General features: G+C 39.5%; 1 protein-coding gene across 1 annotated transcript; it reads right to left on the bottom strand.

Moving 5' to 3' along the window:
* Nucleotides 1-357: 357 nt before the first annotated feature.
* Nucleotides 358-16,644, bottom strand: EPHX4 (epoxide hydrolase 4). Its single transcript, XM_005520982.2, has 7 exons — nt 16,396-16,644; nt 13,543-13,628; nt 10,008-10,165; nt 7,867-7,995; nt 5,697-5,800; nt 4,629-4,777; nt 358-1,285 (listed from the first exon to the last, which is right to left on the bottom strand). Exons 1-7 carry the CDS (start codon nt 16,636-16,638, stop codon nt 1,051-1,053), a joined length of 1,104 nt encoding a protein of 367 aa, XP_005521039.1. The 5' UTR covers nt 16,639-16,644; the 3' UTR covers nt 358-1,050.
* Between the last annotated feature and the right edge of the window lie 237 nt (nt 16,645-16,881).

Consider the following 16,881-nt stretch of genomic DNA (forward strand, 5'->3'; position numbering starts at 1 on the left):
TTGGAAACCTGATAGGCAGGTGACATCTATTCTGTGGTCTCGTATTTTTGCTTTTCCCTTTGTAGTTAGCATACGGTTTTATTCTCCCCTGCCATCACATACAAGTTAATTCTACCCTTTGTGTCCATAATCACTCTTCCTCCTATAAACACAGGAACTTGGCAGCAGTTCTTGGAGACAAGAACAGAAGTTGCTGATAGGGGAAGGATAATGCCAACAATGAGGCATTATTTTCAAGAAATGACAACAATCATAGCGTGAGTGTCCAGGCTGAACAGCAGACCAGACACTTCAGCTATTGCCCAGTTCTTATCTTCAGCATATCTCTCCATAAGAAGTCAGATAAAATAAAGGGAGTCGTGTAAGTTGAGTTTTATTAGACAGAGGTGGATTTGATACATGTTATATCTTAATTTTCCATTGTTCTTGTTTAGACATGTGGAGTGTACAGATTTCCCATTTTTTAGTCAAGAAAGAAAAACACATTGCACAAAGCAGCTGCATTCAACAATACAACAAGATACGGATCATTATTCACTTGAAGACTAGAAATGTACCCAGAAAATTTTCAATCGTTCAGTATGCTAAAATATAGATAAAAAGAGTTAATTACTGTTTAATGGTAAAAGACATTAAAAAAATTCAGGCAAATCTAGAATGAAAACTTGTGACTTTCTTCAGTATGGCACCACTCCATTGTTTCATTATAAATTTGTAAAAGGCACCACACATTAAAACTGTAAAGCAAGGGAGAAAACAAAACCAAGCAACTTTCCATGATTTTCTTTCTGTACAAATACATATGTATTTTAAGGCAGGTGTTTTTATGTGCAAAATACAAGTATACAGGTAAAACCAATGTTGGTATCATATATTCTCATACTCACTTCTTTTAGCTGTACGATTAGTGTACAAATGTACAGTACAATGAAAACACTTTTCTCTAACAGAGCTCAAAATAGAAGGCAGGCTGGAAATATGGCCCTGATAACAATTAGGTTTTAAATCCAAAGAGCTTTTATTTAGACCCCTTAAAACATGTACAAACAGTCATTCTCTTTTTCTTTTTGTCTCTTCCTTAAGAAAGGTCCATATCAACTTGTTCACTATGTCAGGTTGATCCTGCTGGAGCCAATGACTGGCTTCCGACAAAATAGTTAATCTGAAATGATTTTTAACATAAATCCTTGTAATTTCTGCCATCTCAACTTCCATAAACGCATCTCTTTCTCCCCATAACAGCAGGGTTGGCATGATGACTTCATGGTGCTGCAGTGGAAGGCAGCTTTAAAAATAAACCACATTTAGTTAGGTCTCATTTTAATAAAAAACCACCAAGACATATTTCATTCAACACAGCCTTTGCAATCAATGAAGTGAATCTCATTGTAAACTTTCTAGGTTCCATGATGTCTTGTACAATACCAAAAAACCACTGTGACTCCAAGTTCTGTCAAAATGACCTATTTAAACTTTCAGTAATTTTAAATTTTTTTTTTCTTAATACAGTTATTTAAAATGAGTATTTTATAAATATTACCTCATATTAGAGACATTATGAAAGATGCAAGTAGCTAGAATGAAAGACCCATCAGAATTCCAGCACATTTCAACAATGCTAAAAAATTTGTTTGAATTGCCTACTTTTAGCCACATACAGTGACAGACTAGCTGTGACAACTCAACACAGATTCCATCTGATCAGATACAAATCTTCATTATATTAATGCAAAAATAGGACTTTTTAAAACCAGTAATATATAAAAAAGATTTCCTAAATAAACTTTTATGACATATGTAAGTACTAGTTTTAAACTTAGGAGTTAGTTAGGAAAGCAAGACAAAGAAGGTGACATGTCTTAGTTTAAAGTAAGACAAAGAAATTGAGACTTTGAAGACATTCTTCCTCTCTGCTTACATGTAAAGACAAGAAATGTTAATAAAAGATCACTTCAGATAATAATTTCATTTTGATTGATGAATTACAAAAATTCTTAACAGGGCCTTTTTAACCAGTGCATTTAAATCTCATTTTGCAAACAGCCTGACCTGACCCACTGAACCACAGCTTATTCATAGTACCAATTTTAAAAACTGACAATCTGATGATGATTCAGTGCATTTACACTAACCTCTTTACCTTTTAATCCAGTATCCTGGATCTCTTCACTATCAACATGTGTGTTTTTTCACTTCTGTAGAGTTTGTTGTTTAATTGTGCCTTGCAAGATTTGTAGCCTCACTTAGTTACCTATTATTACTCGATCAGGCTTTATACAGGCTTTTTTTTTTTACAGACTCTTTCAGTCACTTTTCATTGCCTATATTTCTGTTCAGTCTGGAATATGGGAAATTATAATTATGCCTGAAGTTTCTAGAAATCTCCTTTCATAACGATTAATGCACAGATTTCACATTTAGAAAGTTCCATTCATGAAATATTAATGTCTTTGAAAAACAGACTTCGAATAGCATTGTTACACAGCTTTTCTGTAAACAGTGCAGCACTTTTTAACTGTTCTAAGAGAACTAATCCCATTTGCTAAACAAAAGGTGTAACAGAAGAAATTCAAGTTCCAGCTTCTTACCTATCTCTTCTTAATCAAACACGATAGAAAAAGTTTATGGATTTATTCTCAGAGTGTTTGTATTTAATATATAGTGAAGGGAATGACCACAGTGCTATTTATAAAAACATGTGTTGGTGATGGATGGAAGTAGGTTATTTCAATCATCTCTTTGGAAATAACATTCCAGAAAAATCAGGCTCTGAAAAATGAAACTCCAAGTGGATAGTAATGAGTTGGAAACCTTTAACACGTAGGTCACCAGTATCAGCCCACTGGGAGTTATGGTGAATACAAGTGATTAGCATCCAAGTGCTGCTTAATGACTTAGATGAGAGAAAGGGAAAATTCCAACCCAGTTTTCATATTCAGTGATTCCCGTCCCCAAAGGCGTGACCATCAGAACTGATGACAAGAACTGAATGACTGATCTTTTTGTTCCAGTCCAAAGCCTGCTGCATTGTGGCTGATAGCACCTAAATAAGATTCTCTGAATTCAGTGCAGGTGTACTTTCATTAGAAGAATAAAGCAAACAATGCACAAAGATACAAAACACTCAGAGGAATTAACAGCTGTGAAGATACCTTCTGACTTACAACTGATACTACACTTTCTTTTTGAGTCTGAAAAGGCCTGAAACAGTAGTTTAAGCACTCACAACTCTTCCATTTGTCCCATGTGACTCCCAGAGCAATTCAGCTCTCACAGGCACATCACTGCTGCTGTCAGAGGAGCATCTGGTTAATGTGCACACGCAGTGGAGCGAGGTGCTGTGGCCGATGGAACGAGCAGCGCTCGGGGCGCTCACGCCTCTGAGCTGCTCATCAGCCCTGCCCGGGGCTCCTGCAGAGCAGCTGCAGGGCTGGGGAGCCGCTGGGCAGCCAGGCAGCCCCGAGGCCCTTGGACGTCCCAGCTGGTGTCATCGGCTGCTCCCTGCACAGCTTTAAATAAGCGTCCTGTTACCAGCACAGCCGCCTCATTTATTCCCCACGGTCAGCCACGCTTGGGCTTAGCTTTCTGCTTTCCTGTTCCAGCTCTCTCAGCCTGTACAAGACAGCACCCAGCTCAGATCCCTGTTTTCCTCACAGCATTTTCCCTGCTGATTGCTCTCCTGATGGTGACAGCATGGATGGCACAGAAAGAGTAATAAAAGTGGCGGTAAATTTGGACCACGGAAAACGAAAAATTAATCTATTTCAAACATCTAGTGCCCGAGTTTAGGGAAAGAAGAAAATTGCCATTTTAAAGGATATTGGGAAGCTGGTCTTTTGTTAGAGAAGCATGCAGAACATTTATCACTGCTGAAGACAGTAAAGGAAAAACAAATTCAGTGCCACTCTTGATACAATCCTTCAAGTAAGTGCTGTAAGTAGAATATATGCAGAGTTAAGACCTTCTGGCCCTGGTTTTGATAGATAAAAAGGGGGTATCAGTCTCTAAGACCAAGCCATCTCCTTTCAGAAAAGTTAAAACCATCAGAAAACTGTTTTAGAGAATAAAATAAATATTCATCTTGAAAAAATATTTCCTATTATGATGCTGTCTCTATTTTACTCTATGAAGTGAGTCTGCTAAGATCAATAAAGGAGAAAAAAACCCCCCAAATCCAAAACAAGTTAGGTTAGCTTTAGGTTCCCACCTTTCTGAAAAACAGAAATAGCCTAAGCACAATTTACCAGATAGAGTTTTGTAAAGTTACTAGTGAGGGTAACATTCTTGGATGCCATATCATCTAGTAGTATTATATAATAATAATATCTCAATAGATATTATTATCTCATATCAATAACATCTCAGTAGATATATAGATTATTTGGAGGTGGATTTTTGGGATTGCAATGGGGGCTGTGAATGAGGAAGGGTCTTTGCTTTATTAGATTTTGAAACAGAGATTTTCCTTACGTGCACTCTGCTTGTTTTGCTGTTTTGTGTGGACATCTCACAGAACACACTTGGGGATTTTCCCCTGGTTCAGCAGCAGGAGAGGAGCCGCAGTAACACTTCTGGGCTCCAGGGGACTCCCTAGAATATTTTCTTTTGTTTGGGAATATTATACTGACCTGAAAATAGTTCTGTAATGGTTCATAGGTCCTGTTAATGCTCCAGGTTGTGAAAAGACATAGAGATAAGCTTCAATATCTTCTGCAGTTAATCGGCAGCCTTTCCTTCCAATTCCAGTGGCCTGGCTGGTAAATAAACTTTTCAGAACCTACAAAAGCAAGAAGAAAAAGCTATTATGTAAGATAGCTGGAAAATGTGATTTCCATCCTTCAACAGGACACATCTTTCTAAAATCTGTTTTTGCATATTTATAAGTCTATTTACATTCAAAGTACAATGAATGGTTCAAATGAGTTTTTAGAGAGCTATGTGTAAAGCACAAGGTCAACATCTCTAGCATAACTTATTCCAGAACAATCAAGTACAGAGAAATACCGGTGTTACCAAGTTCCTGCATCCTGACCTGCTAGCTGTGACAGGCAAGACAAGTGCAGGCACATGGGTTTTTTTGGGATGGACCCCAGCAGGTGACAGGGCAGGATGATTCATGCTGGCTGTGCCCTGTGTGTGCAGCACGGGGAGCTCTGCACGGGGCTGTTGGTGTGTAGGAGGATGTATCCTGCAGCTGCGCTGTCCCTTTCTATCTGCTCCTACTTTTATTTGAGGTTATACAAAGTGCTGGCTTTGGCTTCTCAGGCAGAATTAATCACCTGCTGAATTCAATGCCCAGACTCCCACACTGCCTGCCCTGCAGCAGGCTCTGAGAGACAAGAGGATGTCCCACTGCACACAGGAACTTCAGACAAGTCAGCAGGAATTCCCAGGCACCAATGGTGTCCCACTGCTATGGGCACAAGTAAAAGCAGCCGGCTCTCTAGGTGGAGTAATGCACTGCAGTGCTGGAGGTTAAAAGTACAACCCTCAGCACCTCCCAGAAATGCAGAAGTAACAGTTAATCTCAGAGACTTTACATACTTGTATGCTAATTTATATAAAGCTTAAGAAGAAAAATTAGAAAACTCCATATTTTTTCCAGTAATTATAACTACATAAGAAGGGATCAATGTAGGTGGCAATTCTTCCATTACTCACAGTTAGACATAAACAAGAGCATTCATTTTGCTCACCTTGAAATCATTTAGTGTAAACATGAATTCAGGAAACCATGGCATTTGGAAAAAGAAGTAGTAACCAGATTTAATCAATTGTGATGGATGTCGTAGAATGTATTCTGAAACAAAAATGTCCATGAATTACAAATGAAAACTGATGGCTCAAACAAAATTATTATTAATATTACTATTTTTTAAACTTAAAGGAATGTTTTAAAAATATTACATTAAAGTATGCTGTGTGAGAAAAGATGATTATTGTTTCAGGAGTAAATACATGATGTGGCCATTAAAAGATACTTCTTTTATAAATGTTAGTAGAAACCGCCAGCAAAACAAAAATTTGCCAAAGATTAGGTGAGGACAGCAACACGGGAGAGTTTAATTGCATGGTAGGTTTTCACTTAGAGATCTCTTTGTGTAGCTAGTCCAAAGCATTTTTTTCCAGATATGGAATAAAAGGCATAAATAGGTATTTCTCTCATCAATGATGTGATGCACAAAAATCTGTGGATGTTAATCCACTGACATTCTAAAGATTGCATCACTCCTGGTCATAGAAGTATAGAATTTTTCTAACAGTTTTGGCAATTTAAAGAACTGTAATCAAGGTTAAATCAATTCACTTTTTTAAGATTTTTGGGGTCATTTTTAAAGACATAGGAGCATATATAGCAAAAGAACACACACACACACACACATATATATATATATAAAACAAACCTGCATTGACTGTTGTTGGTTTTTTTTTTTAATTGTAAATCTGTATTTCTAGTGAGTTTCAAGAGCCAACACTGACATTCAAATACCTATCTTCCTCAAAGCATGCACACAATGTGTGCAGGTACTAGGAAGTTTAGAACTTTTCCTTTACAGGTGCAAATTCAGGAGCGTAAAAACTGCATTCCCAACACAGGACGTATCTCTGAAATATTAATTCTGACAGTGAATAAAAATGGGTTTTAAGCCAACATAGACTGAAGTTTTAGCTATCTTCTAAACTTTCATATCTTATACATTAAATTGCATTACCCATTATATTTTTCCTGATGGACCATTGTCAGCACTAATCACTTTTCTGTACTATTTATAAACTGCTTATTTTCTTTTAATCCACAGTAGAGTAAGTTTGATGTAGGGAGAAGCTACATCAAGCTACAGAACAGATTTTGTAGTTCAACAAATATGCAAACAAATACTATAATAAAAAGCAATTGTCTTCTCTACAGCCTCGCTCCTGCTCTCAGTGAGAACACTGCAAAAAGCTGCTGCTTGCTTGTGTTGTGAACAGACCTTTCCATAGGTAAGTGTGGATTAACCACCTGGCAAAATGTTCTTTAGTATCTTAGAAAGGTGCCCAAGAACACTGTGAGAACAACAAATGTGGGTGGTGTGGCTGATCCACAGTGTAAGGTCAGATTTACATTCAATTGAAATGAAAATTAAAGCTGTGCTGAATATTCTTAGCTATTTATGGGGAAATGGGGTAACTTTTTAAATGGGGATAGGGTAAGGCCAGCAACTGAAAAAAATAAAATTAATGAGGTAGGTCTTTCCTTTTCATTATTGAATGTTGATATAATTACTATGAAATGTTTTGAAATTCTGGGTAGTAGACAAACACAACTCTATAACACAACAAATAGTGAAACAAGTCCTGTTTCGGCAAAGTACTGGTATATTCCTCAGCATCTAGTATGTAGCCTGCAAAGACTTCTTCTAATGAATATTGTACCAGACCATAAATTGTCACTTGTCACCTAAACAGGGATGTAATTCTAATGTCTGATTCACATTCATACAAAGGCAGGCTTATGCAGATTATATAATACAGTGTGGCCTTTACCAAAGTGTAATATAATATTCATCTCTTTTCGTGAATTTTTTTCCTGATAAAGTGGAACAAAACAGATTCATGTGTATGGAAATTATGTTTGTGGACCCTCAAGGATTAAAAAAAAAAATCTGTAACTTTTGTTGCAAGCATTTTCACTTCCTACAATAAATTTATTTCCAGAAGTCAAATACTTGATATCTTACCACTTCATAAAATACAGCCCAGACTGTGAGAGCCATAGAGTACTGGCAGCTCATCTACTGAGGGAGGCTGTTGGTTCTCAAAGCAAACACAATCATGACCAAAATGCAGATACTTTAGATTAACAAAGACTACTGTAAAACTTACCTGTAAATACAGAAGGATGAGGGAAATTAACCACAATCAGCTTAGTTACCATTTCAGGGTAACATATGGCCACTAACCAAGCGATCATTCCTCCCCAGTCATGGCCAATCAACACACACTTGTTGTATCCTACCACATGAACATAGATACATACTTTTATTCCAAAGAAATTAGTATCCACAGAAATTATCACATAACAGAAAATCATTACTGGGCTAAATAGGTGGTTCAGCACATTTATTAATGTAACTTTAATACCGCACCGCTTCCATTACTAACGGTCAGAAAAAACAGGACATTGTCATAGTTTAAAAATTTACAAACACTTCAAAGTATTTAATTGGACTTAATTAAACCTTAACTATACCACCTCCATGTCACACTATAGTCAGTATGCAGATGGATGCTCTGTTCACATCTCGGCCAATGCAGGGTCAGATGGACAGTTCAGCCTGCAGTCATTATAACACACCTAACATGGGAGTTTGGAGTTTGAAACTGCAGACAAGAAGACTGAGCAGTCTCCTGAGCACCTCCAGAACAAAATTAATCCTAATGGATTTCTCTGAATATGAGGGGTTACCTAAGCACTCAGTGCCATCCTTTTGCAAAAAGTGGACATCATACTTAATAGCCATATATATATATAGCAGATATAAGGACTCCCATTTATATACTTAGGAGGCCCATAGCTTTTTTCCATAAGCTGTTTTGTTGGCAAATTTCAAAGTTCTGGACATTCACGTACTTATTCTTTCATCAATGAAAATTTTATGTTAGCAGCAATAGGAGGAACATGGGCAGGACAGTGAACAAATGTTTTGAAAGCTTAACCCTCCTTTAACCACTGCTGTAAAACAACAAACTATGGTGTCAGATACCATCACCCTCTTCATTGAGGACTGGAATGTTGAGCACACAGACTACAAATGAAACATATAAAAGCCAAGAAATTCAGATTTCTGACATAAATTTGGACACAGTTGTCAAAGAACCTTATAAACCTTCTTGGATAAAAATCTTTTGAGCACTTTTGATATAATCAAGTCCTTCAAAAGAATTTAGCTTGGGATTAGGACAAACAAAGATAACAAGGCTCTGAAGTGCTTTCTCAAAAAAAAATTTAAATCCCTCTGAAATTGAATTATGCTGAGAGCACTTCTCAAGCATAACCATGGCATTACCATGGAGATTAACACAACCAGCAAAGGTCGGAAAATTTCAACACTGTGTGAGGATTGCCTCTGCCCCATCTTTTGCCAATACTCAAACATCACAAGCAAAGCAAATCATAAATTCAAATCTCAGAATCTGCATCACTGCTTTATTATTTCTTCATATGAAATGCAGTAAGTTATTTTACTTTTGTTAGGGTATCCAGGGAATTAAAATGATTCAGAGAATTCAGAAATAAGCTAATCCCTTGTGTTGCTCTTGGTATGGAAGGAAAATACCCTTCACCAGGGGTTACAATTTATCACCCAAACAGAGACTCTTCAAACTGAACTGAAGGGGCGAATTTTGCACTTCAGCTCCTCACGCTGTGTATTTGCCACAGAGAGCAGCATGCCCCTTGTTCTCCCTTCTGCTCTCACTGTTGTGCAAGACAGAGTGATTCAGCTCTTGAGAACTGACTGTTGTGCAGGAGTAGTATTTTTGGAGGGCTTATTTATTTTTTTTTCAATACAGCAGATGTACTCTCATCATCCCTGTAAAGCCCACAATATTTTTTATGCCTTGTTTGTGCAAGAAGAATGTCATCTGATATAAATTTCTTGGTCTGCAAGTGCTTTAAGACTCTAACTCAGAATATTATCCACTAAGTGCAAGTGGTTAGGAGGAAAGACTTCTTATGGAAAAAGACCATAGGTTTGTAATGCTGGATTTTACAGCACACAGGAATTTTCTTTTCAAAACTCATGATAGAAAAATTATCTTTACATATTGCTTATATTGACATACACATTATTTTCATTTATAATTGTAAAAAAAAAATTAGTATTCTTAGATTTATATCTATGCACCTCTGTAATGCATATATATAAAAAAAACCCCAAACAGTGCTAGATATTTATGTGGGTTTTTTTTTCCTAGAAAATCAAGTAATTTATGAGTCAAGTAGGTTTTCTTCTATAACGCACCTAGAGATTCCAAAATATCCTTTATGTCTGCTATCAGGCAATCTAACTTGTAATTTTCTTTGTGAGGAGGAGCATCTGTTTCTCCATAACCTCTCAAATCCAGGGCCACCACTCGATATTCACTTTTAAATTCCCGCAATTGATGGCGCCAAGAATACCTAACAAAAGGGAAAAAAAGTTGGAGTTACAAAGTCAAGCAGTATGATACCAAAAATGCACTCAATGCTTTTGCATACAAATATTTGAGGGTAAACTTGCATGGCTTTGTTTGCTATGAGATTCTTTTTCTTTTCTGTGCTGTGCTGATGGTCCTTTGTGGCTGCAGTAGCTTTTGCTCATTTCTTGAATTCCCCAATAACAAAGTGCAGCTGCCAGAAAGGGGGCACGGCCAGAGACAGGATTTTTCAACAATTCCTGGAGTCTGGCATAGTCCCTTTGCTACAGAGGAAGCAGGCATAAACCAGAGCACATTGAGGGCTATTCTGTTTTATCCTTGGAGCCATAGTAGCATCAAAAAAGTAAGGTCTGAAAAGCTTTCTCTTCTCCATGGCAGCCATGTTTTGCATTTTTTCTTCTATTCAGAAAAAGAATGTCAGATTATCCATACACTAAATAAACCAAAGAAAGAAATCCAGTTAATAACAAATGATCTTGATGAAGTTTATAGAATTTATCCTGTGTACACTTTCATCTGTGTCTCTGTACCAGAACTGTTGCAGAGCAAGCTGTCTCAGTGTGTTGGTACTAGACAAAGTATTTCATCCTTGTATTTCCATGGAAAAGAGTGGTAACATTATATACATCAAAAGGCATACAAAGGCAAGAAGTCAGGCAAAGGCCTGGGCTACTTCACACTCTGTATGTAGTGACTAGATGTGTTTTATGATGGAAAAATAAAAACTAATGGTGGATCTTATCCTGCAAGAACTGCCTGCCCTTCAGCTGTTATTGAAACCAAATAAACTTCAGAATAGCCAGTACCAAGACAGACATGGCCTTATCTTACACTGTAATAGAAAGATATATGAAAAACATGATCCTTCTGGACATACATAACAGTGACTGCATCCCCCTGTGCTAGGATCTAGCTTTTACTTCTGCTTGTTTCAACAGTTTCAGATAAAGGATATACAATGTTTGGATCATCGGTGGTTGCAAGAGTGATGCACAGAATTCCACCTTAATCCAAACAGTAACAGACCATGGGCTCTTCCACTTTACCTTTGCCTCCAGCCTATTAGGGACTTCAAACTTAAATAATGTTATAGGAACACTGAGTGATACAAATCTGTATTCATATAAACAAAACAGTCAGAACATTTTCATTTCAGTGCTATCTAATGCTAAGACAAGGTTTAGCTGAGATCCCCAGGAATGAATTTTTTAAAGGCGTTATATAATGACTTGAAAGCTGAATTTGCCATGGTAACTGTTGCAGCTATTCTACATACTTCAGTAAGAAGAAAGAACCAGGCCCATAAATAAATAAATCTACTATTTTTGTTTTCAGAAAATGTCTACAAGCTATTCTCATCCTCTGTTTTCACAACAGTCCATCAGTCTCCAAATGTCTGACCTATCAAATGGGTAGGTTTTATATTCAAAGAAACCCTTTCGTCCCATATGATATATAACTACTGGACAACTGTTTTGCAAGCAGAATTTGGAAATGTGAATGCCTCCATGTTCATAAGGTTGAAACTATTTTGAGACTTTCTGATCACATTCTTTCTAAAAGGCAAGTAGTATAAAATGTAGCAGCTCACACACTTTGAAGTACTCAGCTGCCTCAACACATTATGTACAATTTCAAGTATTTTATTACCGACCTTCCACAATGTATTGATTTTCAAGTTCTTATGCATCTAAACCACTCATAGGCTCTGGTGCATTACATTCTTTAGTGATCTGTCACCTTCAGCCATTCTCTATCGCCGTTAGTGGTCAGTATTGTCTGGTTATATTTGTCCTATTTATAACCTTGAGACATTTGAAGGCAGAGGATTTGTTAAAATTAAGAACTGTAATTGTGGATAATATCCTTTCTGTTTTCCTAGACAAAGAATATAAATTTGATGCTGCTTTACATCTCTCTTAAATTGTGGTTAATTTATCTTGTGCTCTCAGAACAATCACTATTCTTGAATGAAAAAGTATTCACTGAGTGAACAACCTAATAGAAATATTGGTAATATGACTGGTTTACAGACTATTAGTATGTAGTGTTCTTTTTAAAAACAGTGATAGAACCCATGCTATTTGTGGTCCCAGTGACCTACATAGCAGGTTTTTTATTCATCCCTTTTGAATGGTCAGACAATACAATCTAGTAGCTGCCACTTAGAGCACGACTCACTATTCTAAACTGTAAGAATGACTTTCTGCCTTTAAAAAATAATATATCTGATCTAAGTAGAACATGTATATAAAATGCTAATTTCTCCATTACTATTCCCCCATAGGGAAAATCAGCTGTAGTCTCATTGCCTGTGTTAGAATATGCTTTATGCAAGATATGCATAATGTTTTTATAGAATATGCACTGGCCCATCTAACTGTCCTTTCAATCAAAGTTTACAGCTTTAATAATTTTATACAGCAATTTATTACTATAACAATGTCCTTCTTTGAAAATTTAACTTAACATTATGTGACTCTGTCCCATCACCCTCAAGGGCATTATTACCTAGGAGAAATTGCTGAGGGAAGAGAACTGACCTCTCTTCTGCTTGGGTCAGTTTAGCATGGTATGACCTGAGTACAGATTGAAAGATCACAGTTCCAGCAATGGTCTGTAGCCCCTTAGCTGAGTTCAGAAAGGAAAAGGATCATTTACCTTGCTGAATTACTGGAATTAGTACTTCCCTTATTCCCTTACTGCTTTTTCCATGCAAGTTCTGTAAGCCATGCTTCACTAGTTAAATCTGACAATGACAGCCTGAGCAATTTGGTTAAATCATTGGACACATGACTGCTTTTCATTGTTATAAACAAACATTTAGGATTGGGTTTGATTCATCATTCATCTTGTGATGAACTAATAATAGAACTTTTTTCCCTGAGTAGCATTCTGAAATTAGGCTGCACAATAGCCTATAGAACTCATAGTTCTTCCCCTCCTCCAGTTAAAAATTAATGTATAGTATTTTTAATAAATGGAGCAATCTAGATTGCACTTAACATATAATGTCTCCTTATTTTAACACTCTCTGCTATAATTCATAAGTTTAGCCATATAGTACAAATACTATCCAAACAGGAAATTTGTTTAAAATCATCAGGAAAGGGTACATACCTGAGGAAAAATGGATTGACAGTACAAAAAAGATAGTTGGTTTGTGTTAGACTGAAGGAATTTTTTTGCTGATGCTGCAGTTAAAATCATATTTCAATGGTTCATTTCCTACTGAAACTTCATGCCATTAGTATTTATAAACACATATAAACGATCACACTGGGGATATTTGAGAGATGTTTGTCCTTGGGTATCTTATGCAGCCTCTTTTATAATAGAAAAAGGTGAAGGAAGTTTTACCAGAATTCTGGAAAGCCATGAAGCAGCAACATGAGTGGTTTGCCCCTTTCTCCAGCAGCCACATAGTGGAATCGTAACCCTGAATCCTAAAATAAGAGGAAAATAAGTGTGTTTATTGCTGCATAGAACTGCTATTTTGGGATTTGAGAATGATGATGGTTTCAGACCATATTCTAAGAAACAATATAATGCACCTAAAAAGAAAACAAATTATCAGTTTTGAAGCTGAAGCCTTCTGTACTTCTGAGATCAGGTATCTGCTACACCGTGGCAATTCTGTGTATCCCACACCCTACACACCCACCACAGCTTCTTCCAGGAAGGACCATCTCCAATACCTGCCAGGCTGTGTGCCTGTGTGCCAGCTCAGCTCTGAGCACACATCCTGACAGAGACTGCCTGGCACAGCCACTGGGAAATGCAGGTTATTGTCACAGCAAGGACATTCCCACAGACACCAGTTGTGCTTTACAGAAAGACTTTAAAACGCAGTATACTTTAAACGCACTTCGAATCTTTCAGTAAGATTATGCAACTATTTAAAACCATCACATTGCATTCTGGCATGATAAAGGACCACGAGGATTCTTAACAACCAAAAGCAATCAAAATTAAGTAACTAGATAGCAGGACATTTTTGCTAGTTTTTATCATTCTAGGTTTAAACCTCACTTCAGGAAATTAAGCTTTAATGTTATAATCTTCTTTCTGCCTTGTTAATGGTTAGTTTCTGATGCATCTTTTAAGAAAATGGGTCTTACGAGAATTACAAGCAGGAAACTTACTTATTTTAGAAGCTGAACACTGAAGTGCTATTGAAGTGAATGGATGTACACAGGCTTACACTGACTGAAGGTCAAATCCAGTAGAATTTAAATAAACTGTGATTATGTCCTAGAGGTTTTTACTGAATTCTGACACAGAAGTGAATACAGAAGTTGGGAGTTAGCTCACAATGTACTGTTTAGAAGTCATGTGAAAGAAACTGCAGGAAGAAGGGTTGTACAGCTCCTGAACAAATCTCAAAGCCTGTGCTGTCTCTGCTGTTTCAAAAAAGAAAGAAAAACCCCATGCCTTTGCTGTGCATCCAGAGCTAATATCAGGGCAAGGATCACAAATGCATACAAAAAAGGTTTTCTTGCCAAAGATGCTTCAAATGCTCTGAGATGTCTTGACACTCATAAGTCACTAAGGAGCTGCAAAACCATAAACTTATATTCTCATTCTTGAAAGGGCGCTGAAGAGGGAACTATTTGGATTTTTTTATACTTGCTCTGGATATAATAGGGACCTTTTCTCAGTTTTGCCCCTAATTACACTGATATTTCACCTCTGGGATGCCAATGAACTTGAAGTCCCTAGAGGTAAAAGTAAATTCCTAGTAAATTTTGGGGCCATTACATCATCTGTATTATTCTCCAGATCACTCTGCCTTTGATCCTTTCATATTTAAAAAAGCAGAAGTTTCTCAGTCTCCTTCCACAGTTTCTCATTTAGCGATTAATGGATAAGCCCTCCTCCATGCTGCTTCTTTCAGTTAGTGTCCTCTTGGGATTTACCCTCCATGTTTTTATTTTAATCTCTTTGTTGCTTTTAAGGAACTGCCCTTTACTCCTGAAAATTCTATCCCCACTTGTTCAGCAGCAGTTTAAATATCACATGGCCCAAACTAAGCCCATCCTTGACTTTTCAATTGCTGCTGTTTCCTTTTATCTGCCCCCCAGAACAGACATAGGATGTTGCCACCTTTTCCAACACTGACTATTTTATTGAAATCTGAATGGATTTATAGGATATATGTTGGAAAGTAATCCATTAGCCTGCTGATATCTAACAGCAAGAGCTTCTTATTTCCTGAAATGAGTGATCAACTGTCATATTGACAGCAAGTCGATTTGCCTCCAAATGCTCTTCTATTACTGTCATACCTCTCTCACTTCCCCAGCAGCCTGTTCATTTACTGCTTTGTGCTACAGGCAAAAAAGAACATGTCATATGAGTGAAAAAGCCCACACATGCCTCCTAATGATGTTAGCAAAAGAAAACAAGCAAATCATGACAAACTGAGGCTCACTAATTTATAATAGTACTGCCTGGCACAAAACCATCGGCACAGAACCCTGGGAACAGAGATCTTTGTGCTTATTTTATGAAAAATAGCACTTGACAAAACTTGCTGTTCATTCTCTGCTCACCTACAATTGCAAAAGAAACCTAGCTAATACAACCTCATTTACAGCATTCGGTAAAGGAGCAAATCACAGGTAGAGACCTGAGACAAGTACAGAAATTGACCGGTGGCTTAAACTGTACAACATGAGGGACAGCAATTAGCTTCTTGCTCCACGATCTCCCTGTGACAGCGACGCACGAAACGAGCTCCCGGTGCAACCGGGCAAACCGTAAAGAGCAGAGAGAGCAGAGGCGGTGCAGGGAGCGGAGAGCTGCGGCAAACCCGGGGCCGGCGAACCCCTCACCGCCCACCCAGGGCTCCGCACCCGGGCCAGCCGGACACGGCGTCCTCCCGGCCTGAGGCCCCGCAGCCGGGCCGGGCACGGCACCGCTCCCGGGGCAGGGCAGGCAGGCGCTGCATGCGCGCAGCTCTGCGAGCACGCACGGCAGGGCGGCCGGGCTGGCCGCACACCCCGCACGGCAGGGAGGGCAGGAATGCCATGCACAGCGCACCCCACAGAGCAGGGAGGGCAGGAATGCCATGCACAGCGCACCCCACAGAGCAGGGAGGGCAGGAATGCCATGCACAGCGCACGCCGGGCTGGCAGGGCTGCCATGCACGGCTTGGGGGTGGGTGCCTGCGCGCCCAGCGGGGCCCGCTCCCCCCGCCCGCGCCCTCACCTTGATGCGGACGTAGCAGTGGGTGCCCAGGGAGGGGTCGTTGAGGCAGGCGGGGGGGTTCTCCCGCACCACCCAGCGGAAGGTCTCGCCCGGCCGCCGGCCGATGCTCCACAGCAGCCGCAGCCCGGCGATGCAGGCGCACACCCCGCAGTAGCTGTAAACCAGCGCCCAGAAGAGCAGCGCCCGGGCGGCCACCATCACCCGGCGGGCGGGCGGAGGGCACGCAGAGCCGGGTCTCGCCATCGGGCCCCGCCGCCGCCGTTCCCGCCGGCCGGGAGGGGCTCGGGGCGCCGCCGCCGCCAGGAGCCGCCCGAGTGGAGGCACCGGGAGCGCCGGCGGCGCGCCCGCCCCGCGGCCCTCGCCCTGCGCCGCCGCCGGGCACAGCGCCGGGCACAGCGCCGGGCACAGCCCCGGGCACAGCGCCGGGCACAGCGCCGGGCACAGCGCCGGGCACAGCCCCGGGCACAGCGCCGGCCTCCCGCACGT

This window comes from Pseudopodoces humilis, chromosome 10 (genome assembly GCF_049639895.1).
Source record: "Pseudopodoces humilis isolate 2021_Gansu_Grassland_sample_001 chromosome 10, ASM4963989v1, whole genome shotgun sequence".
In the NCBI taxonomy this organism is placed as follows: Eukaryota; Metazoa; Chordata; class Aves; order Passeriformes; family Paridae; genus Pseudopodoces; species Pseudopodoces humilis.

Bases quoted from the DNA above. Each gene is read 5' to 3' on its own strand.
- EPHX4 (XM_005520982.2), bottom strand. From the start codon at position 16,638: ATGGCGAGACCCGGCTCTGCGTGCCCTCCGCCCGCCCGCCGGGTGATG. The intron at 13,629-16,395 runs GTGAGGGCGCGG...CTCTTATTTTAG, and splicing joins ACTGCTACGTCCGCATCAAG to GATTCAGGGTTACGATTCCA. The intron at 4,778-5,696 runs GTGAGCAAAATG...TTGCTTTTGTAG, and splicing joins TTACACTAAATGATTTCAAG to GTTCTGAAAAGTTTATTTAC.